Here is a 24079-nt window from a genome sequence, read left to right on the forward strand (position 1 = left end):
CCGAGGTTGACCTCAAAGGACAATAAAATCCTTTCAATCTTTATTATAAGTATCTTCAATCTTCAATAAAATTACCTTGAAGGATAATAAGGATAAACATTCAATGGTAAGTTATTAAGTAGTATTTCATAATTAAGAAATAAAGCTTACTAGGAAAACCTATATCATTTTTCTCATTCCTAATATTAACTATTTCCAGGACAGTGTTTTAAAAACAGGAGAGATGAGCAGAAAGGAGATTTCTAAACTTCACTCCAACTCACTTTAACCTGACCAGAATTCTAACACTCTCATTATTTCCTGAACTTGTCACTTTGCTCCTTCTACCCAAAAAATAAAAAATAAAAATAAAAACAACAACTAAAACAAAAAATCCCTTCTCTCTTGGGTTCATGCCTGAAATTCTTTTAAGAGGAAATAAATCTTTTATTCCACAAGAGAGATAAATTACTTTTAAATTCTTCAGAAAATAAGAGTGATTTCAACATTTGTGATAATAATAAAAATATAAACAACCTAAAGAAATCCAATCACAAAGGGAAATGGTTAAACAATTAAACAATGTATACCATGCAGTAACTTAAGGATCACTTTCTAAGATGATACGCTATGACATAAATTAAAAGAAAATGTAGGACAGAATCCTGGATAGACAGAAAGTTATCAAATATGTGGAAAAAATCAACTGAATTATTTTCTTAGCTGTGATAATGGTATTACAATCATGTAAGTAAACATCCTTATTCTAAAGAAATACACACACTGTTCAGAGATGACATGGCATGATGTCTACAACTTAATTTCAGCAATTCATTCATATGCAAACAGAGCAAGAAAGAACAAGTAAGGCAAAAAGTAAATAATCAATGAATTTATGTGTAGGGTATATGAGTGTACGCTGTACTATTCTTTCTTTCTTTCTTTCTTTCTTTTTTTTTTTTTGAGATGGAGATCTCATTCTCTTGCCCAGGCTGGAGTGCAGTGGTGTGATCTCGGCTCGCTGCAACCTCCACCTCCTGGTTTCAAGCGATTCACCTGCCTCAGCCTCCCGAGTAGCAGGGATTTCAGGCGCCCACCACCATGCCCAGCTAATTTTTGTATTTTTAGTAGACACGGGATTTCACCATGTTGGCCAGGCTGGTCTTGAACTCCTGACCTCAAGTGATCCACCCACCTCAGCCTCCCAAAGTGCTGGGATTACAGGCAGGAGCCTTTGCACTTGGCCTGGACTACTCTTTCAACTGTTCTGTAGGCTTAAACATTTTCAAAATAAAAAGTTGACGGGAATGTACAAATTAAAATCTAAGAAGAAAATATCCCAATATAATTATTATTTCATTTGCTAAAATTATCTGTACATTTTATCTTCCTTTTTATTTCGAAAATTTTTACAATGAACTTATATGATTGTAAGAGTAATTTAAATATGCAGCCAGAAAAATATAACAAAGTATGAATTCATAGCCTTCAAGGAGTAAATGACTGAATTTGGAAACAGTTCTATTTGACAGAGAGACTACCAGCAAAACATGGAGCTCAGCAGTCCTCACCATGCTGGAAAAGCATGAAGAACTGAAGGGTGGAGACATCGAATTTGAGCATGATTAACTCCTACTACACTAACCGATAACATTCCCCCACATATATGCATGTAAATAGATTGTATACATACTAACATAGTAATATAATTACATATAACTATCATGTAAATTAGCATAATTTATATACTAGATTAAGTTACAGATACAATGTTTCAGACCTAAATATATTATACATTTCCTTAGAATAAGGGCATTTTCCTATATAACCATAATATCATTCTCACAATCTAAGTTAAAGAATTGCATAATTAAGATAGCTCTAAAACATATCCCTAATAAAGTGCACCTGTGACATAATGTAAACAAATCACAATAGCTCCTAATTCATCTCTCTCTACTATTTTACAGACGCCTTATCGAATATTTCATTTGATATGCACAAGAATCATCTGTGGTAGACAGATAAGGACTTTCTATTTTACAAATGACATAATCCTTTCAAAATGTATGTATTTTCCCAAGGCCACACAGATAATGAACAGCAAAGTCAAGAGTACTTAAAAATAATGAGCTACCCACACAGTCACTAGTTCATTAACAACCTTTATGCTTCCCTTCTTAGAATGTGAAAGAGATTTGGGAGGTTTATTTAAATCTTAATCAGTTATTTATTATTCATTGAGCACATTTATTAGGTATCTATTTTATCCAGGTACTATTCAAAAACTACTAAAATGTTCAGCATATTTTTTTCTTGATAAATGCACTGTGAGAATTTGGAATCACAGGCTCTTAAAGCAGGAAAAGACTCTAGGGGTCATTTCATCTAATTCTAAATTCTCATCCAGTGCACACATCCTTTTAGAATAGTTTTTACCCCTCTAGGCAACAATTCGAAGATCGTAGAGCTGTGCAGAAGGTTGGAATTTTTTTTCACAATAAGTCAGAGAACTCTGAGAAGATAACTGTGAAGATATGGAAATGAATATTTACTTCAATATGGAAATGCTTTGAAACTTCTCATCTTCCCCCTTTCAAAGTAAATATCTTCATTGGCACGACCTCTAGCATGAAAACATCATATTATTTATAGATTCATCAAGTGCCTCAATTCTAATATAATACCCTTCTAAAGGCTTCTTTAAATTCTCCCAGTGAATCTCTAGTGTTCTTGATTGCACTAACAATTTCCTGATGAACGTCATGCCACTATTAAGCGGCAGAGCCAGTTTGGTGCTTGGCAAATGTTCAATATATTGTTGCCAAATGAATGAATAAATGAATAAAAAATAAGTATAATTTCCCCTTGGAGAATTATCATAATGATTATAATGTTAAAATAATTGAGAAAATATGATTGTCTAAAAACTATTTTTAGAAATAATTTTTCAGAGAAGCCTGCATTTTAACAAATGCAGTAAGTAAATAAAGAAAGGATCCATAAATGAAGAATAAGAGAAATTTATGAATGAAGTCTGAGTATGTATCACATTGTGTACTGAAACATATACTTTATTTTTTACCTTCAGAGAAGTATGAGTAGAATATGTTCCATAATCTCCATCAGATATTCGTGTATGTCCAGCCAGTAACATTTTATTTACCCAAAGACTGTAGTATTTATGTGGGTGTGTTAAATAATATCACATTAGTTAAATGTTAAAGCCATCAGTCAGCATTCATCTCAGTCAAGTGCAATTGCCACCGGACCCAGAATTAACTGTCACTCCCAACCGGATATGATATAAATATATCCATTTGACTGAGTTAATGTTGAAACTCTCCAAGTTATTTAAAGGTGAAAATATCCATACCATAATTATTTTCAAAATATGGACAGACATGGCACCACGGCCCTTGTCAATAATTGCATTGTTTCTGTTTCTGCGTCCCCAGCTATCACAGGGCTGGACAGGAGCTCTGCTCTCAGGCTGCTTGGGTATGCATTTTGTCTTACAGTTTTGTCCTATAGGACCTTGTAAATGTTTTTGAATACTCTCTAAACTTTAGTCTCTGTATCTATAGACTAGAAATAGTAATAGCACATATATCAGAGGGTCCTAAGGATTGAGATGCTCAACTCATGGACAGAGCTAAGCACAAGCCCAGCACACTGCTCATGCTCTGGAAGGTTCTGCTCCTATTACAGCTGTAACGGACCCACACTCATAATGCACACACTTTGGTAAGAGTTAGTATAAAACTGCACCCAAAAAGTTTAACAAATCCATCATCTTTTGTTTCTCTAGAAGTTTCCATGTTAAAAGATGTAGCATTAACAGGAAGATTCATTAAACAGAAAAGACAAGAAGATAACTGAAATTGTATGAGAGGGAACTATTTTCTTCCCAAACAGAACTGCTTTGGGGAAGAAAAAGTTTGGTGATGGTAGTACTAGTAGCAGTATTAGCAGGAGTAAGAATTATTGTTATTTAAAATTGGAGGCAGAGTTTAGGGCTAAGATAATTAGAAGTGCTCTAACAATAACAGAGTAATGATAAAGGGAAAATCTAGGTTACAGCCAGAAAAAAAAAAAAAGCTTCCAAAGTATTAAGAAGCCTGTGAGAAGAGTGGGCACAAAAGATTAGGCCCTGGGTTTCTGTCATGATCTGTCTCCATATTTATGTTACCACTATTCAATATTGGAGATTAAAAGGGATCAGGAGCAATTGTGTGGCTTAGTATGAAGAATCACATGAGTATTACATTTTAGACAGGTATTGAGCAAAACCAGAAGTCAGATACTGAAAATGAAAGGCCATGAGTCTAAACCAAGGTGAACTGAGTGGGCTGCTAGCTGACCCAGACCACAGAGCGGAGAAGCCGAGCTCAAGTACAAGAGCACAGCCCATAGGGACCCGAGAGTTCCACTGTCCAATTAAGTAGACAAGGCTTCAACAACAGATTTTCACCCCATGAACAGAAAGACTGGGTTGGGAGATGCAGAAAGAAGAAACTGAGTGGTCCCGTCCACCTTCATGTCCTATGACAAAAATGAGCAGATCTTCCAAAAGAAAATCGCTGTCCTGTGCCCACTTTTTTCAGGTGAGAATATATGAGGTCTATGGAATTTCATCCTTTAAGATTGTTTTTCCAAACCTCTCATTGACAATAGTTGCTATTCATGGCTCTGTTGTTTTGGTTTGACTTTTTTAATAGGGAAAATTAAATAAGCTTCTTCATGTTAGAGTCACATATGGTTTAGGAGAGACTATAGAATTTAAAGCCAAATATCTCTGGATCTGGTTCTCATTCAGACTGAATTCTTATCTCGGCCAATTACTGAGTGATATTCTGCAAGTTATATAATCTCCCTGAGCCTCAGTTTTCTCATTTGGCAAATGAGAAAATAATAGCTAACTTTCAGCCCTGGCATGAGGATAAGAGATCTTGTCTCTAATATACCTGGCACTGGGCCTGACACACAGCACGGTACTGAAAAAAATGATAATTAATTTCATTGAACTACACAGAGACACTCTAAGCCAGAACATACACTTTGAAGTGTTTATGAGAATACACAGTCTACTTCTAAAATGTACCTATGCAAAACAAAAGAGTATATATGTATTTGGAGCAAAAATAAAACCAGGCATTGGAATCTGGAGCCATTTGTTTATCTAAATACAAAAGTCGAGTGGGCAGGAATTGAACTAGAACCTTTTCCCTAGTGAGATATCCTCTAGCATATTTTCTTCTGTGTCAGGCATGGTGATTTAATTGAGTTGCAATCATCAAGATGATGTACAGCCACCTGTAATATTACTTACAAATAACTAACTATATAAAGTTTCCCTAAAGATAGAGTGATCCACCCCTCCAAACAAATGCCAAACCCTAAATGTTGTATTTCCTGCTCAAACTGATGTCTGAGACAACATGTCTGTACAGATCACTGGCCCCATAACTGCTTTTTAGGAATCTGAGCTTGATATTCTGATGAATTTGAGTAGAAGAAGTGGAGTGGGAACTGAGAAAGGGAGGGAATATTCCTGGGGTAGATAGTGATGTGCACAGAAACCCTTTGAAGGGTCAGGGCTGGCCCCCTGTACTCAAACATGCATATATTTCTGCAGCAAAATGTATGCATATTCACACTGGGCATGAGAAATAAAGACTGTAATAAGCATCAAGTCAGTTTGCTTAGGTTTTGACACCAAATTAGTTATTAAAAAAAAAAAAAAACTTGGGGTTTTCAGAGTTATGAAAAATAATTTGTGGACCTGAATTTGATTTGCCTCACAAGTGTCAACAGTACCTAGACTGAAGTTTTTGCTGTTACTTCTTACAACCTCTAGAGTATCTAAAGAATCTAAAAATCTAACTTACAAAAATATAACTTGATATCAAACTTCCTCTTCTTTTTTATTCAGTTTTTGCCCTGAAAAATTACATCAATTGTCTTTTTTCCTATAAAATACAATGATAAAAATCACAATGTAATGTTTGCAATTTTTCACACAGTAAACCTCTGTTCCCAATGTGATAGACCCTGGTTTCCTTTTGACTCTTCTGAACTCATATCTGAGGTCAGTGGTTAGCCATCCTGAAGACAGAATTATGAGACAAACCTGATCACCTACCTGGTGTACCCTCTGACGTTTTTATCCCCATTCTACAGCAGTACTGAGCAATGCCATAGTCAGCAATCTTTGCAATGATGGCAGCATTGGGATACAGTGTGAAAAGCAGCACATTGTGGGGCTTCAAGTCTCGGTATATAATCATGGCTGAGTGGAGGTATCTGCCAGAAAATGCACAGGAAATCTTATTCAAATGTGATTACATTATAATAATTTCTCTCCTAATTTCCTTAAATATACATGTCCATTATGCCAAGCATCAAAAATTCTGTGCTCACTTTGAACCTTAAAGTTAAGTGGTATTATAGAAGAAAACCAAAACATACAAGTCTAATATTACAAAGTAAAGTTATGCTTTAAAAAAGGGTCAAATCTGATAAGCGAATGATTTCAATTTTAAGACAAATCTATCTCAGGCAAAGACCCAATTTTTGGAGACTTTTCTTTAGTATATATGAACAATTACTTAAAGGCAATTCTGAATTCCCTCAATGATCATGTGAATATTTTAGCTATTTCAAATAAGTTAAATAAGAATTGACGGGATTTTGTTGTACTTGCCATTTATTTAATAGTTTTGATTTTCTTAAAACCATATAGAGGTTTGGCTCAGATTTAAAATTTTTCCTCTTCTATTTACCATTGATATTTATTTTTCTGACTAAAATGTTTCCCAATGTTTGGAAAATATTTTCTACTTTTTGGATGAAAACAAATGAAACATAAGACTTTTGCTTGCTATTAGTCTCTTCTTCTGTTTGAGTATATAATTTACCATAAACCTAATCATGTTAGATATTAAGGTTAAAAAAGAGTATTTTGGGCTGAGTTAGAATGAATAAAACATTGTCTTGGAAAAGATGATGGGTAACATTAAATTCCATCCTTTTGGAGACTAACCCATGCAATCATGAGCAACTAGAGTTGAACATTTCAGGCAAAGAGTAAAAGCTAGTTAATATAAAAAAATAACATAAAGTTTTCGTCTCAACCAGGTCTTATCCATTCTGGAAACATGGTCAGTGAGCTTACCATGTCTCAGCTACTAATGCTATTATCACATTATATGTCTATAAAATTCTGATTTCCAACTCTGTCTTCTCTGCCCCATGATGTCAAATTGACTACAGCATTTCATGTGATGTCACAGCTATGTGACAACCTAGGTTGAAAATAATTTTTCACAAGACTTAATGGAGTTAAATTTAAATTCTTTGCTTATTCGTGACTATTAGTTTTGGCTCACATTATATCAATTAATAGTTACTCCATTACCTAATACCAATCACTTTTGGAAGGATTAGAAGAGAGCGGCAATGATACCCTGAACTTTGAATTGTATGATGGCCTGGAGAGTACATATTATTTAATTGCATCAGCTAATACAGCAGAAGATTCTCTCTCTTCCAGGATGTAGTTGGGACATTTGACATTAGGCCCATTCATTTCAATATACCTATTTTGGGCTGAAAAAAATAAGATAAATACACTAATGAAGTTGACCTTCACAGTAAGTAATGGGCTTGAAAGAAAAATTTACTAAGGGCTTACTGAAAGGCCATTAGGTACTCTTGCCATGCTGAAGAGAAAAGCTGAGAGATTAAGAATAAAAAAACTAAAGCCAAGTCATACATCACTGAACAGTATCCAAATCCTTTATAAGACATGCCTCTCTAAGTATATTTATAGAACACAGACTCAGAATACTTTCCAAAGGCTAAAAAGGAATAGTTAAGCTTAATTTGAAATAATGTCAGTGGGAAAGAGATAATATCTTGGTTAGTTAAAATGTTCAATTATAGAATTTAATCTTAAGAAGTGCAGTTTTAATAGCTTTTAATAGACTAGCAAAATAGCTTTTGAAATAATAAGTAGGGATCTTTCCTTCCTGACAATAATTTAGCCATAATTTATACATTGTGTAACCGTGACTCATTATTGTCAAATATTTTATTAAAACAAACTGGTTTATATTAAGTTAAACAGTCATTCTTTGATTGTGATTATTTTAAGAGTTGCTAAGAAACTTTTCTTCATAGCTTAAAGTAAACTTTATCTCATTCTGAATAGAATTATTCCAAAAATAGAATGCATTCATTCATTTGACAAATATGTACTAGGTATCTATGAGGGCCAGTCATTTAGTATACAAAGCCATCTTTGTATATCTGCTCTCTTGAGGGTGTCACAATCCAGAAGGATTGTGCTCAAACAGTTCTCAAACAGGTGTTCAAACAAGGTTCCAGAAATATGTAACCACCACATGCTAGGGAAGCACAGAGGGAGAAAAACATTGAGGTAAAGACAGCAAAGTTGAGTCTCCCACTAGACTGTAAGCTTTCAACCTCAAGAACAATATAATATCTAGCTTTCCCTCTTTAGCACCTAAGACAATGTCTTGCACAGAGCGTGTGCAAGAAACACAAGTTAGAGAAGCTAACACTTCATGACACATTTGAGCTTCACAGTAGAGATGACATTTGAGGAAATTCTTAAGGAAAATGAGCTCTCTAGGCAGACAACTTGGTGGAAAGAGAAGAATAACAAATACAATGATGGAGAGACATGAGCATAACTGAAAATTCAAGACTGCCAGCATGGCTAGAATGCAGTGTGGGCAGTAGGATGGCAGGGGCTGCAAAGGGAAGCAAGAGGCATACAGAAAGAGCTTTGATGCTATGCCAAGAGTTTGGATGCACTTTGCAGATAATTGAGAACTGCCACCGAATTGCAAGCATAAATTGATTTTTATTTTAGAAAAGAAATTCTGATAATTCCCTGGACATGCTGAACTAAGGCAGCAGTAAGCGGCATAAAAGTAAATGAATTGACTAAAATGATCATGCAAAATAGAGTCAAGGACCTGGTGGACAAATGCATAGTTGCTTTTGGGGAAAGGTGTTTGGCCTGGATGGGACAACAAGTATCCTGGCCTGGCAAGTGTGGGATATAGCAGAAATAATAGATTTATAGTGGGTGATGTACCAAGGCAGTACATTCCATTTTGAAGATATTGAAACACAGAAACATATAGAAAATGCAGGTGATTATATTTTCATAAGTTTTATAGAATTATGATAAAGAGTTCAAAGGAAGTGGATTGAACTGGAGAGGTAAGCTAACAGGTAAAAGCAAGATGGAGGGAGAGCATGTAACGTGAAGAAAGTTCTTATATGTCACTCTAAACAGCTCCAGCGTTCAAGGGACTCCAAAGGAGCATGATTTTCTTTTCTGTGCTAAAACATACTTGGGAAAATAAACCTTAATGCTGAGTTTTAAAAATTACTTAGTGCTGGTAGAAGATTGATAGATACTGAAATCTACTAGCCTTTTGTGATACAAAATCCAGAAAGCTTTCCTGGCATTAAGCTAAGAACAAATTAGGCAAATTATTTTAATATGCTGACATTTCATTTACTTCATCAGAAACTGCTGGATTTGTTGTTTAAAGTAAGGTTTCACAGAACTAGAATAAGTCATTTTAGAGATAAGGTGTTTCGAACAGTGTTAAAATACAGGAGACTAAGCTGCACTTTACCTACATTAATTTAACCCAAGGTTCCCCCTGGTGTTCAAAAGTAGAAATATCAACTCAAATGCAAATCCCTGCCCCCTGTTTCATTTCATAACCTGGACAGTTTTCAGTAGTTTCTGGACCCTTTCAGGAAGGGACATTTCTGGATACTACCTAAAAGGCATATTCATAGCATTTCAGAAGAGAAGGAAAGTTGCATACGCTGCTTGGCTACTATGCACCAGGCACTGTTTTCCTTCTTTCCTCGTTTCTCCCTCTTCCCCTACTGTCAACACAAGAATTCTGAAGGCTTACTATTTTAGGAGCTAGAGATACAATGGTGAACAGGATGAAAAGTCCCTCCTTTAATGGTACTTAGATTCTGATGGCAAGACAGACAATAAATAAATTTTTTAAAAAATGAAAACATAAAAAATCCTAGGCAGCAATACTCCTATAGAGGCTGGAGAGACAAAGGGTCGTCGGGGACATCCTCTGTGCTGAGAGTCCTCAATGAAAGGATTCATATAATCCTTTATAATAAGTAGAGAGCACATCTGGGAGTCAGACATTCCTGAGTGAAATCAATAGCCAATATAAAGCCTCTGGTATCTGCAAGGAACCTCAGGGATAGGAGTGGCTGAGCACCCTGCCCAAGAAATAAGGCAGGGGAGGGTTGATAACAGAAACAAGGCCTGATCCAACTTTCATGTTAGAAAAATCACCCCAGTAGCTGTGTGAAGAATGGGATGTACCATGAGACAGAGATTGAAGCAGGGGACTGAAAGGCAATGAGAGATTATACTGGCTCAGATGTTAGTGAGAGAAATTGTTAGAAGCATTAAGATATATTTTGGTGGCAGAGCTGAAAGATTTGCTAAAGGATTAGCTATGAGATGAGAGAGAAAGAAAAGAATGAAAGGTGACTCTCAGGTGTAAAGAGGTGACTGGGGTTGGGGAGCAATGGCAGAGAGGACATCAAGAGTTTCATCTGGAATGTCTTCCATTATTGCAGAGGTCATCACAATTTTATGCATTAAATATAAGTCATGGTTCACAGACTATTTAAAAAATAGGAATCAGAGATATAAAATCACAGTTACTAAGTGTGTGGAATAGTGATTAATCCCAGGCCTTTTGTCTTCAAAGACAACAGCCTTTCCACTCCAGTGTGCTCCCTCTCCAAAGCTTGCTCTGGCTGCATGGATAGGTGTGCCTCTGAGACATGTGAGATGGTCATACCGAAGAATCCAACGTGAATCACTCTAGTCCCCTTGAGAAGTATGGACTCATCTTTCCTCACTGGAATCATGTAATTGACCCTCAATTTGATACTGTGAAGCCTAACTTATACATTTGTACAGAAGGCAGATCAGTACAGGGTTAAAATTATGGGTTCCACAGCCGAACTTGTGGGTTCAAAGTCTATTACTACTTGCTATGAGGTTCTACATGGTTTTCATACTCTTATTTTCTGAAATTACCAAATTTGATCAGGGAAATGGTAGTTTTCATCCAAATTGTTTGTAAATTGTTACTGGGGCACGGTGTTCCTGGGAAGTGTTCTCGGAACCTGAGAGTAAGTCTGGGGTCACACTTTTCATGCACTGAATGTTAAACAACACGACCTACTTACCTCAAACCATCAGCCACATGGAGTGCAATCCTGTGTTGTAGGGTTCTAGTGAGGCTGGCTTTGTCCTGCTGAAGCAGGCGATCCAAGGAACCCTTGGAGGCTAACTCCATCACCAACATCCGGGGACGAATACCAGCTGCCAGCAAAGATATCAAACTGGGGTGGTGGAGGTGGCAAAGCACCACCAGCTCCTGCAAAAGTCCAAAATCATATAAGAGTAATTCACCATCAGGCCTTACCCACGTATCTCCTTCTTTAAAGTGCATCAACAGGGTGACTATGGATTTCTCTGGATGACTGGATCAGAGCAAACTTTCCATTTCTTCCCTGAGTTTTTTTTACATATTTTCAGTAATAAAAAGCTGGTTTTGAAACTACAGTTGACCCTTGGACAACATAGGTTTGAAGTGCCTGAGTCCACATATATATAAATTTTCTTCCACCTCTGCCACTCTTGAGACACCAAGACCCACCTTTCCTCTATCTCCCCCTCCTCAGCCCACTCAATGTGAAGATGATGAGGATGAAGACCTTTATAATGATCCACTTCTACTTAATGAAGAGTAAATATATTTCTCTTCCTTATGATTTTTTAAATAAAATATTCTTTACTCTAGCTTGCTTTATGGTAAGAATGGAGTATATAATACAGATAACATCCAAAACATATGTTAATCAAGTGTTTGTGTTATCAGCAAAGCTTCCAGTCAACAGAGGGCTATCAGTGGTTCAGTTTTTTGGGGAGGTCAAAAGTTATATGCAAATTTTTGACTGCACAAGGGGTCAGCACCCCGACCTTTATGTTTTTCAAGGGTCAACTGTATTGTCAGAATTAAATTGTTAAGTTCTATTTTTCCTTTGGCTCTGCTTTTGTCAGACATTTAATGCAGAAACAGTGCACACAGTACAGTCATACTAATGGGCCATGGCAAACTCGTCTGCTGAATTCTGGTTAGCCACAGAATCCTTCTCAGCCCAGGATTCTCTATAGCCACTACTAATCAGCTGCAACTGGCATATGAGGGAAAATCTGCCTATAATCTCTGGTTTAATGACTACAAAAGTTTACTGTGGATAACGCTCAACTTCAAAGAAATATATATCATCCCCTCCTGAAAACTCTCTGAAGACTTCTCATTTTTCTTAGATGAAAATCCCATCTACTTCCATGGCCTCACCGCCTGATCTGATCATGCCCAGGCCTCCCAGACCTTCTCCTTCCCCCCCCCTTCATTCACCACCCTTCAGCCACACTGGCATTCATTCAATCCCAAGCTGTGCCCAGCTTCTTCCCATCAGAGGGTCTTTGCCTGTGCTGACCCCTCTCCCTAGAAATCCTTCCACCCTTCACATGGCTGAAGTCTTCTTGGCATTCAGATCTTAGCTCAAATATTACTACATCTTCGGAGTGGCCCACCATGGGCCACCCTTACTAATGCAATCCCTGGCTGCAACAATCTCTCTGCAATTCAAAAAAAAGTCTGAGATATCATTTTGGCTTGAACAGAGGGATTGGCTTCGTAAGGGTGGCCCGTGGTGGGCCACTCCGAGGATGTGGTAGTATTTGAGCTAAGATCTGAATGGCAACAATCCTCTCTGTGGCCCACATCATGTGAGACTTCACAGCCTCTTTTATGACATTGTTGGGCTTGAATTCCAGATTCACTTTATACTGTATATTGCACTTTACTCTGAAACTGTAACTCCGTTGAAATTTATAGCTTATGTGATGTTAAATTGATTCATGCTTTAAACTGTGATCGCTGTAGAAGTGCTGCTTCTTAACAACCAGCTTCAAAGATGTGGAGTAGCAGCACCCACCGATTTATCAGGAAACTGAAACGTGGAGAATTCTGCAAGCTGAAGAAGAAAGGCTGAACACCCTGAGAGGGGATTTTCCAAGAACAAAGTTTCAGACTGTGATCATATTTGCTTAGTAGATAAAATCTTTTTTTAATGCCCATGTCTGATTAGCTCAGTTGGTTAAAACTGATGAGAACAAGTTAAGTTAGCTCTACTTATTTTCATAGGCACAGACAGAGGCCTAATCCAAATTTTCTATCCTGGAAAAGCAACTCACTGATTGCAAAGAAAAAAGAGCATAATAGTACAGTATAACATAGATCTGCCCCATGACTACTGGCAGAATGACCATCAAATGTCATTTTTATTTCTTTATGTTGTCTTTTTTTTTTTTTTTTTAAGAGAAGAAGCACATTATGCACATTGGTTTTTTTTTTTTTTTTTTTCCAATTTCTTCCACCATTCCCTTAATTTGCCTCCCTGCCTATACACTAATTGGCCCTGTAGACATTTTTAATGTACTGACTTCCATCAGAGTTCCCCAAATACATTGTGTAAAATTTGAAATGCATGCTGACAACTAACAAACAAGGCTAAAAAATCAATTTATATAACAAATTACCTACACATTAAAAGAGATTGTCCCAGATTTGTTTCACAGATAAGCTTCTATATGCAAAATGTTTAATTTGCTTCTAGAACTACAGTGTGACTGTAGTTACTACTAATTAAAATGCCCCCAGGATATTTTGTACACACATGAAATTTTCTATTACTCAGAGTAACTGAAGTAGTGTAACTATGTATTTTTTAAAGGTTACAAAATTTTTAGTGTAGCCACTAAGAATTTTTTTGTAATAAATCAAAGGAAAAGTAAGGATATATAGATTCCAGAAATACAGTTGAGTTCTGGTATAAGATGGAAAAATTAGCATTGAATTTTACTTCCTCTCTCACCCTGTTTCTATCTCTCATTCCTAATGTCAATAAAGACTCAGAAAAGGAAATAAATCCCCAGTAGTATCTAAACGAGAGAGAATACAGGAGTAACCACTGTTAACTAACAGTGTATATTCCCCTTCCTTTCCTCGTAAGAGTACCATGATATTTGCTGAGGTACTCAAACCTTTACCCATGCAGCCCATGGACTTTAGTTCAGGCAGAACTGACCCCAACATCAGCCTCTCAGAAAAGGTGAGAATATTCTAAGTAACAGCACCCTCAGGGCCACAGTGATCAGTTCGGTAACAGAGACCTAAAGCCAATTAGCACAGAGCATTGCCCTGAACACAGTGCTTGTTGAGAAAAGCACAGGTGACTCAACTGGGGCTGAGAGACATTTATTTATTTAATGGGTTATTATGTAGGCCATTTGATTCCTTTGAAATGCAAGTCCTCAAAAGAGGTGCCCTCTTTTCTTCTGTACTTGGAATAAGTAATTGTGAAGCCAGTTTACCACAATGGGAAAAGTCATTCTGAAGAAATTAAACCAATATAACAAGGTTAAAGGAATTTTAAAGAAAATTGGCCAGAGTCACTGGAATAAACCAATCCTATAGTGAGTACCTCCCATGACTTTTTTTATGGATGAAAAGAAGATAATTTATCTGATAAGCTCATTGCAGCAAGTTATTGATCTATGAAGAGATGTAGAACAGAGTCTGAAGTATCTAGAACAAGCTTGTCCAACTCGTGGCCCACAGGCCACATGTGGCCCAGGATGCATTTGAATGTGGCCCAATACAAATTCATAAACTTTATTAAAACATTATGAGTTTTTTTTGTTTCCTTTTTTTTTTTTTTTTAGCTCATCAACTATCGTTAGCCTGCCTTCCTTTGGTAGGTATGGTCTCAGCAGTCCTGGTGATCCCTGCCCACATAACCTAAAAACAGAGCATCCCTAAGCAGTACACAGCCCTTAAAGTCTATGGTCTACCTTCTTGTTCAGAAAGTGGTAACTTGAACAAGCAAACCTACATAAATGTGAAGAATGCCCATTCTAGTTATCTTTAATAGTCAATACAGTACTCACTTCACAGATATGAAGTCATCCAAAACTACTCAATTTGGAAAACCAACAATATTAAAGAGAAAGATCAAGGTGAACCCATAGAGCAAATGACCTCAGAGAAAACAGCAATAATGCAAGTAATACAAAAAATTAAATTCCAGTTGATGTGAACAGAAACACTTGAGGATATTTCACCCAAAAATATGGCTACAAAAGAACAAGGAGAGGCGATGGAAAGAATTGCTGGAAGTGAAAAATATGATTATCAAAACAAAATTCAGCAGAAAACTAAATAATAGATGAGGCAATTCTGAAAAACAAACTAGAAACCTGCAAGAGATAGTCAAGTAAGTAACACAAATTATAGATAAAACTTGAAGAGGGAACTCAAACATGGATGAGATAGACCCAGAAGGCTTGTCATCTAATATATACTCTTGGAGCAATGGCAAGCAATAATGAATCATAAGTAACTAGATATAGGCTCCAGAGAAGGAGAGGCTTGACTGGGTTTAGCTTACTACTATATGTATATTATATATCCTATCACCTAACCTGGTACATAGTAGCTGTCAATAAAAATGATTAATAAAAGTTAGGGAGGAAATAATAAATAATAGAAGATAATACACAGAAGACAATTTTTCACAAAATAATGAATTAGATGGAATGAAAAACAACCTACACACAAACATATACTTGTGAAGGTTCAGAACACTGAAAACAAATGAAATTCAAAAGATCAAATTTTCAGTTTTTAAAATGAAATTAAAGGTAGCTTAGATAGGAGCAAACATGACTGACTGCAGACTTCTCATTAGCAACAGTGGGCATTAAAAATCATCGGAATTTTCTTCAAATTTTGAAGAAAAATTATTTCAAAACTAGATTCCTAAAATATAAAGTGTGATAACATATCCACCACATGGGAGGGCAAAATTAAGATATTTTTAACATGTAAGGACTGCAAACATTTACTTTACAAACACCTTTTCTTAAAAAAATTACTCAAAGATATTCTTCAACAAAAACTAAGGACAATTCAACCAAGAGAAGGCATGGAATCCAAGAAACATTGAGAATAATCAAAGAGGGCAAGGAAACTAACTCATAGATTAATCACTGCGCAAGCAGCCTAGAAATCCATCTCTCCTGTTTAGAGCAGTAAGTCATGTGCTGAATGATGAATGTCTTCAAGAAGAAAGTAGATTCTATTATACAAACTGTCTGATTAAGAACTTAGAAACACCTGAAGGCATGATGAAAATATATATCTTTTCCTGAAGTATGTTTTTTTAAAAAATATATATATATAATCAGAAAACCTCAAAAAGCTACATAAAATAAATCACCACTGGTACTTAGAAGGTTAAGGTGGGAGGATCACTTGAGGCCAGGAGTTCCAGACCAGCCTGGTCAACCTAGTGAGACTGCGTCTCTAAAAACAATTTTTTTTAAAATCAGGGTAAAAATGTGGCCTGAATTAAAATATGCCCTTATTTTTATAGATTGATGATAAATACATAACAATAAAGGATCCGTTTGACTTTGTTATTTGGAATGTTACTATTCTATTAGGAAAAGAAGTTAGTGACAGAACGTTGCATTTTTTTGTCTAAAAGTAGAAATATTTTGGTTCTGTACAAATAAAAAATATATATAAATGGCATTTATTGGTTTTGTCCTCAGAACCAAACTATAGACAAAATGTGAACAATTTAATTGTAAGCACAGAACAGAATATAAACGTTATAAACTTTCACTACATAAAAATAATAGAATAAATTAGGGGACATGAGAAGGTGATGGGAAGAGAAGAAAGAATGGCAGTAATTTTCCTCATCTCACATAGCAAGGAGTCCACATGCTGTCTAGAGTTGGTGTACTAAAAAATCCAAAGTTTTGTAAATCATTCCAAGTTATAATTGTTATATATGAGGAAAACTAATTTAACCAATTTTAAATTTTAGGAAGTGGGCAGGGACAGGAAGTAGGAAATAGGATAAGCGTGCTGACTTTTCCATCTTTGTAGCAAGTAATCAATAGTGGTTCTTACTGAAGTGGATAAATCCAGAAAAGAAAGGTGCAAGCTTACCAGTGAGAGTTTTGGTTTAAGATTTCTCACCTTCAATCAAATTAGCAATGTGAGGTCATGCATTAAACTTCTTCTTTCACTCTGAACACACAGAAGTCATGTTCAATAAAAATAAAAATTATTCTCTCCCTGGACCAGAAATGTAAAAGATAAACACTCTGAAGAAAACAGAAGGTGAAGTCAGGAGCTTGCTAGGCTTCAAGGTCTGGAAGCAAGTGGAGGCAGCTAGGAGTCTGACTACTGTGGAGCACCGGGGACAAAAACATGGCGCTGAAAAGTCCCAAGTTTCTACATTTCTAACAATCTCCCGGATAATGCCTGGCTACTTATCCATGGAGCACATTTGGTTCAGTAAGGTTCTAAAGTAAAAAGAGGAGGGTAAGTGAGTCTTACAAAAGTTTTTACAACATACTATGTATCACAATTGTAAGGATTCTCAGAATATAGTGCTTTGTTTCTCAACAGGAGAAATAACACAAAACTTTCTATTCTGCAAAGAAAAGACAAACTAGAATTGCATAATTAAACTCAAGTAGAAATGTGGTCATTATTTTGCATTTTCACAACTGTACACAAAATAAGAGTTCCAGCAGATTAATAATGTGTAATTTAATATAATTATATTACTGAATTTCTTACTTGTCTTAACAGCCTAAGTGATGTGTGTTTATTAAAAATCTTCACAGCCACTTCTTCTCCTTCATAGGCTGCTCGATAAACTGATCCAAAACTGCCATCACCTGTTGAAAAGAAAATACAAAGCACTTAATTTGTCCAAGCAAAAAAAAAACTAAATAAATTATATCTGTTTTAATTATATCTGTTGTATATTTGAATAGAAATCGGATCTACTTGTTTCATTGAATCAAATCTCCTTTAACATTTCCTCTTCCTTCTACTCCAAGAAAGATACATCTAAAGATTTTGTCCTCAACCTTCTCATCTTTCCTCTACATACAACCTGCTCAATTATGTCATCCACTTCTGTGACTTCATCTATCCCTCTAACATAGATAATTTTCACATTTTCACTTATAGCCACCTCCTAAGTGCTCTTCTACACTTCTAACTTTGTGTTGGATATTTCACTGGTATGCCCTTCCAACTCAATCACAGCCTATCAAAAGCCATATTTATTATCTTTTCTCCTAACCAGTTTTTATTCTACCTTCCATATAGCTAATGATAACAAGACAAAAGCTCTTTTTGAGGTCTTTCTAGAGTTAAAATTGACAAATCATTTTAACTCTTGCTCTGGTCTAACCCCACGGCTAACACTGGCAGTTCACTGTGTAGCCTCATTCACATTCCCTTCCTCTCCATTTCCACTATCACCACACCCATTTGGTGGCCTCAGAGCCTTCTGCTGAGTCCCAAGAGGCCTCCTGAGTTCCTTACTTCCAACTCATTCTCTCTCTCTTGCAAAATTAATTTTCCTATCATTCTACTTTGATTGTGTCACTCTCCTGCTCAAACACAAATTATTCCATGTTGCCTATGAAACTAAATCTAAATTCAGCTCCACAGTCATATTGTGGCCCCTAAATCCTTTTAAAGTTCTCTTCTTGTTCTTCTCATTCTCAAGGCTCGAGTTCAGTAGCTTTCCCTGCCCCAGTCCTGGCTGAACAATACATCTGAGGAACTTTTTAAAACACTAATGTCTAGGTTCAAAGATTTTGAATCTAATTAGTCCCAAGAGAAAATAGTCATCAGATTTTTTCTTCTTTTAATTCTATATTTAGTAGAATTAGTAACGAGCAGGTAAGGTTGAGAACAAGTGCTCTAGACAAACCGGAATAGCCAAAATTTCCTGAGCATGCTTTGTACCTTCAAGCCTCCATACCCTTGATGAGCTCTGCTACTCCATCATCACCACCTCCAGGGAGTTTATCAAGCCTATAGGGACCAATACATACCAAGAAATAGAGGCCTGCCTCAGAAACTGACCACAATCAGCCCCATGGACTGTTACTCTCCAACGACATTCAGCAAATCCTGTTTATACAATATTTATGGTTCTCATATAGTGCCTTGAAATGTAGTCACTTGATGGATATAAGTGAATACACGCAAAACAGTCTATAAGAAAATATAACAACCTGTAATTTCCAAGTGGTGAAATTACACATCTATGGAAAGCTTCTACCTATTTGTTTATTTTTTATACATCTATAATGAGCATATATAATTATATTTTATGCTCAGAGACAGAGTATATTAAAATAATTAACTCATTTGAGCATGTCTTGTATTTCTACTAGATTGTAAATATGTTAAAAGTATTATTTGCATCTTATCAGTCTTGGTATTCTCTCATTCTATCCCTCCAGTACTTAATAAATATTTGACTTTTTAAAACCATTAGTTAGGATTGTTGGTATTGAGAGAGTTTCAGGGGAAACTGTTATATATTGGAATCAGAAATAGAATCGGGTAAACAGAAGAGGGAAAAGAGAAAGAAAGCAAGTAGAGGGGAAAGGGAGAGAACGGGTCGGAGAGATGGAAACATACAATAGATGCATCTTGCTCTGTTTCGCCTCAATCTGGACAGCTATCAACAATAAAGAGAAATTGTAATGGAGCATAGAGAAGCAACATACTCTAGGGAGATACATCAAAATTTCAAGATGGAGTAGGGATTTCTAATTTTTAAAGCCCTTCTCTATTTGAGAATCACTGCTGCATTAATATGGAGTATGGATTGTCATGTCTTTCAGGTGACTGAGAACAAAAATAAAGTTAAGGACTACTATTGTGCATTTGTGATATCCAGGTTGGAAGGAAAACTGAAGGCAAGGAAATTTTCCTAATCCCTCAAATCACACCACGGAAGTGGAAGTACCTGTCTTGGCTCTCCAGAAAAATAAATAGCTCCACAAAGAGGAAATGTACCTTGTAGCTTCCTAGATGCATGAACAAAATCCCATACATTTATATTTTAAAATATATTCACAAAACAAGTCTATTCATATCTATTAAGGTGGGTCGTATTAGTCACTGCATAATAGTTACTGCTATCTGGGAAAAAGAGAGTTTTCAAAAAGCCTGAATGTACTGCTGCCCTACAATAAAAATGGGAAGAGGGAAAATGGAGAGAGGCATGACCTTCTCCAGATTACCGTAATATAAAGATGCTGGAGTCTCTACCTGTAAAATGTTTTTAGAAGGATGCACCTAATTTGTTAAATCACGGGTACTCAACCCCACCCCTTATCTTTGGCAACATCCGGAGACATTTTGATTGTCACACCTGAGGGAAGAAGGGGAGATACTACTGACATCTAGTGGGTAGAGGCCAGAGATGCTGCCAAACATCCTACGATGCACCTCACCTCGGTAACAGTCATCCCAGCCAAAATGGCAACAGCTCAAAGACTGAGAAACTCCTATCTAGACTGCTTTCTGTAAATGAACATGGGATTTATGGATTTATGGGACATAGGTCTAGAGAAGGGAGAGTAATCACAAACATTTTCTTATCTGTGTAACTAAACAGACTTGTTTATTTGTTTCTGTTTTGTTTTTGTTTTTTGAGATAGAGTCTCACTCTGTCACCTAGGCTGGAGTGCAGTGGAACAATCTCGGCTCACTGCAACCTTCACCTCCCAGGTTCAAGCAATTCTCTGCCTCAGCCTCCAGAGTAGCTGAGAGTACAGGCACCTGCCACCACACCCGCCTAATTTTTTTTGTATTTTTAGTAGAGACAAGGTTTCACCATCTTGGTCAGGTTGGTCTTGAACTCCTGACTTCATGATCCACCCGCCTTGGTCTCCCAAAGTGCTGGGACTACAGGAGTGAGCTACTACACCCGGTCAACTAAACAGACTTTGTAAATGATGTTTCCACATACACTACTCAAAACGTGTCCATTCATCTGAAACACATTTTAATGCAGGAAAAAGAAATATTTTAGGGATCTGCGTCTGACAGTTTGGGATTTCTTCAGAGGAAGGATGCACTATGTCTGGTACTTTCCTGTATACCTTGAAGTTTGGAGTTCATTAAAATGTAGTAGGATTCAGCATTGACAATTTAGCATTTTGTGTTAATCCTCTATTACTAATACATTAACTTCCTCAGTTCCAAAGCATTTAAATTCATCCTAAACTTCCCAATGAATGCCAATATGAAAGGTATAAAGGTGTTTATTTAGCTTTAAACATCATGTCCCAAATTTTGGACAATTTTTTGCTAAGAATATTATGTCCTGACTGACAGATTTTAGGCATTATCTCTGGGGTAATTTGATTAAAATTAAATTTATACACACAACAACAACAAAAACTAAACAAAGTAAGGTCAAACTTGTCTTTAAATGTTTTACATTAAATCAGTCTAATGCATTTCTTAGTTGTCTCAATGACTCTCTGGAATGTTTAAAACTTGAGTACGTCAGCCTACTGTTAATAATAACATACTGTATACTTGTAAATTGCTATTAGAGTAGATTTTAAAACTTCTCACCACAAAAATATGTATTTGAGATAATGTATATGTTAAATAGCTAAACTTCTCCATTCCACAACATATACATATATCAAAACATCATGTTGTATACCATAAATATATACAATTTTTACTTGTCAATTAAAAAAATAAATTTTTATAAAATATATTAAAAAAAACAAACAAACAAACAATAACCGAGGAGTCAGATAGATCATGGCATCACAGGCCTTGTAAAGACATTAGCTTTTATTCTGAGAGACATGAGAAGCCACACATGTAATCTACGGAATAACATACAGTAACATATCTTATGTTGACTGCTTCTTTCCCAAAGTAGTTATAATGCATACATTTTTCATCTTCTGAAGTGTATGAGCATTTTTTAAAAACATCTTTTAGGCCTAAAAATCCATGTACAATGATAGGACAGGTCCAGGAAGTCAAGATACAAACGAGAATATTGGAACATGGTTACCATACTTCACCTTTTCTCAATGAACACCTAAACATGCTACATGAATTCAATGTTTTCCATCATACTCTATTGAAAATAACAGATTGAATTCATGGAACCAACAAATGTAAATTGTTCAGCATACCAAAAAAAAAAAAAGAATTTGAGTATATCACCATGTGACACTTCTGACTTTTTAATTTCAAGGCTTTTTATGAATATTTCTATGAGAATTCAGCATTGTCACACTCAGTCATAAAACCCCTGCTATGACTACACTGAGGTGTGCTTCCTTTACCTATTCTGTCATTTTAAATACAAAATATGGCTGCTTCACTTAACTCACCTGAAAACTTTCTTATTTGCCTCCCATATCCCTGGCAATTAAGGCAAATACAAAGATACGTTTCATCAATATTTGTGCTTTCACAATAATCTCATCCTCATCTTGATCCTAGTCTACATGATTATGTGCAAAGCAAATTCCAGATCTGTAACATGATATTCCTTTAAAATATATCATTCCAAATAAAAAACATTATAACAAATATACAAAGACAGTAAACATCTATGACAATATAATTATGAGATCTATTTTCTAAATTATAAGGAGAAAAATACATCCTAATTTTTATTCTCAAATTAACAAAAAGAAATTACCTAGGAGAAACTCTGGAGTTTGTTCAAATTCCAGCTCATCATTATTCAACATAATATTTCTAGGCAGGTCAGCCAAAATCAAGTCAGGGGCAATCTGAGATATTGGAATGGTGAGCCTTGGTTGATCTGGATTTACTAAGAGATCTCCTGAAAAGTAATAAAACATTTTTTTAAATAAAAACAACATTTAAGGAGATACATAAATCTGTGGTTTTGATATGAAAAAATAATGGAATATTTTCTATAATTTCTAACCCCTCCCTTTCTAACCAATCCTATATTTCTCTAGAAAATTTGAGAACATTTTAAAGATTCACTTAATTATCTATCTACTTGGAATTTCAAAATTTTATTCCTACGTTCACTTGTAGAATTCTGAACTGCTGCAGACTACCAGACATCTGACTAGAAAGTTATCTACTCTCTGCTTTTGCCACATTCATGAAGCTGAAGCTGTTATTATATGGCAGACTTGTTGGTCAATTGCATCCGTGTATTGTCCATTTGAATCTTTATAACAATTCTATGAGATAGATGTGGTTGGTATTCCTATTTCACAGATGAGGATATGTTGCTCAATGAGCCAGCATTCAAACCCTCAAATCAACATTTTCTGAATCTAGGATACAAGATTTTATTGATAATAAATATAATCCAGTTTTCTGAACAGTCCCTATAACTGAATATACTATTTTTCAACTCATCCCTTATGAATAAGAATATGTACATTTAATAAAAGTCATTTTGTAAGTATTGAAGGATCACTTAAACGCATTTGCAAGTTGTTTCAAACATACCTTCCTCTGCTTTCTTCATCAAGTCATCAAGTAAGATTTTTTGATGCTCCTCACCATCATTAAAACTATATAATGCCCATTTCTTCAACAGAGTTTCTCCTTCACCACAAATATCAATCTCCAGCAACCCAGGAAACCATTCCTCCATGAGAGAATCAATGTGGTCCACAACTTGGCCCAAAAGAATACAGCCTACATGATTGAAAACAGAGCTCAACGTCTTGTCTAAACCTCATACTGTCACAAAGCTTTAAGATAAAAGTTTTTTGTTTATATACATATATTTTTTTAAGTTTAGATTTCTTTAGTGTTACAATTGAAGCATTTAAATTGATTTCCTTACCTTTTCTACAAGAAGGAACTGTAATTTTTAAGAAACTCTCTGGGTGATTGTCTAAGACTTCAGATCCTACCAGACAATAAGCTTCAGGAGACCAATTTAAGTAGATGCCTTGTCGCCAATACATTCTGTTTGGGCGAAGTGCTCGTTCTAAAAGAAATTTAAGTGGATCCAAATGGAGCTGTTTATTAACTAC

At 35.8% G+C, this 24079-nt stretch overlaps 1 protein-coding gene across 3 annotated transcripts in view; it reads right to left on the bottom strand.

The window, feature by feature from the left end:
* The window catches only part of LRRK2 (leucine rich repeat kinase 2), a 151873-nt gene that overhangs the window by 23249 nt on the left and 104545 nt on the right, over nt 1-24079 (bottom strand). For all 3 annotated transcript variants that reach the window (XR_004059522.1, XM_010366111.2, XM_030938579.1), the window contains exons 36-41: nt 23887-24033; nt 23544-23735; nt 22747-22893; nt 17823-17923; nt 11275-11465; nt 6125-6285 (exon numbers count right to left, since the gene is read on the bottom strand). Coding sequence is in view for 2 of the 3 variants with exons in the window: in XM_010366111.2 (XP_010364413.2) it covers nt 6125-6285; nt 11275-11465; nt 17823-17923; nt 22747-22893; nt 23544-23735; nt 23887-24033 (939 nt within the window). In the remaining variant the exon portion in view is untranslated. The remainder of the gene's footprint in view (nt 1-6124; nt 6286-11274; nt 11466-17822; nt 17924-22746; nt 22894-23543; nt 23736-23886; nt 24034-24079) is intronic.

This window comes from Rhinopithecus roxellana, chromosome 10 (assembly GCF_007565055.1).
Source record: "Rhinopithecus roxellana isolate Shanxi Qingling chromosome 10, ASM756505v1, whole genome shotgun sequence".
Taxonomy (NCBI): Eukaryota; Metazoa; Chordata; class Mammalia; order Primates; family Cercopithecidae; genus Rhinopithecus; species Rhinopithecus roxellana.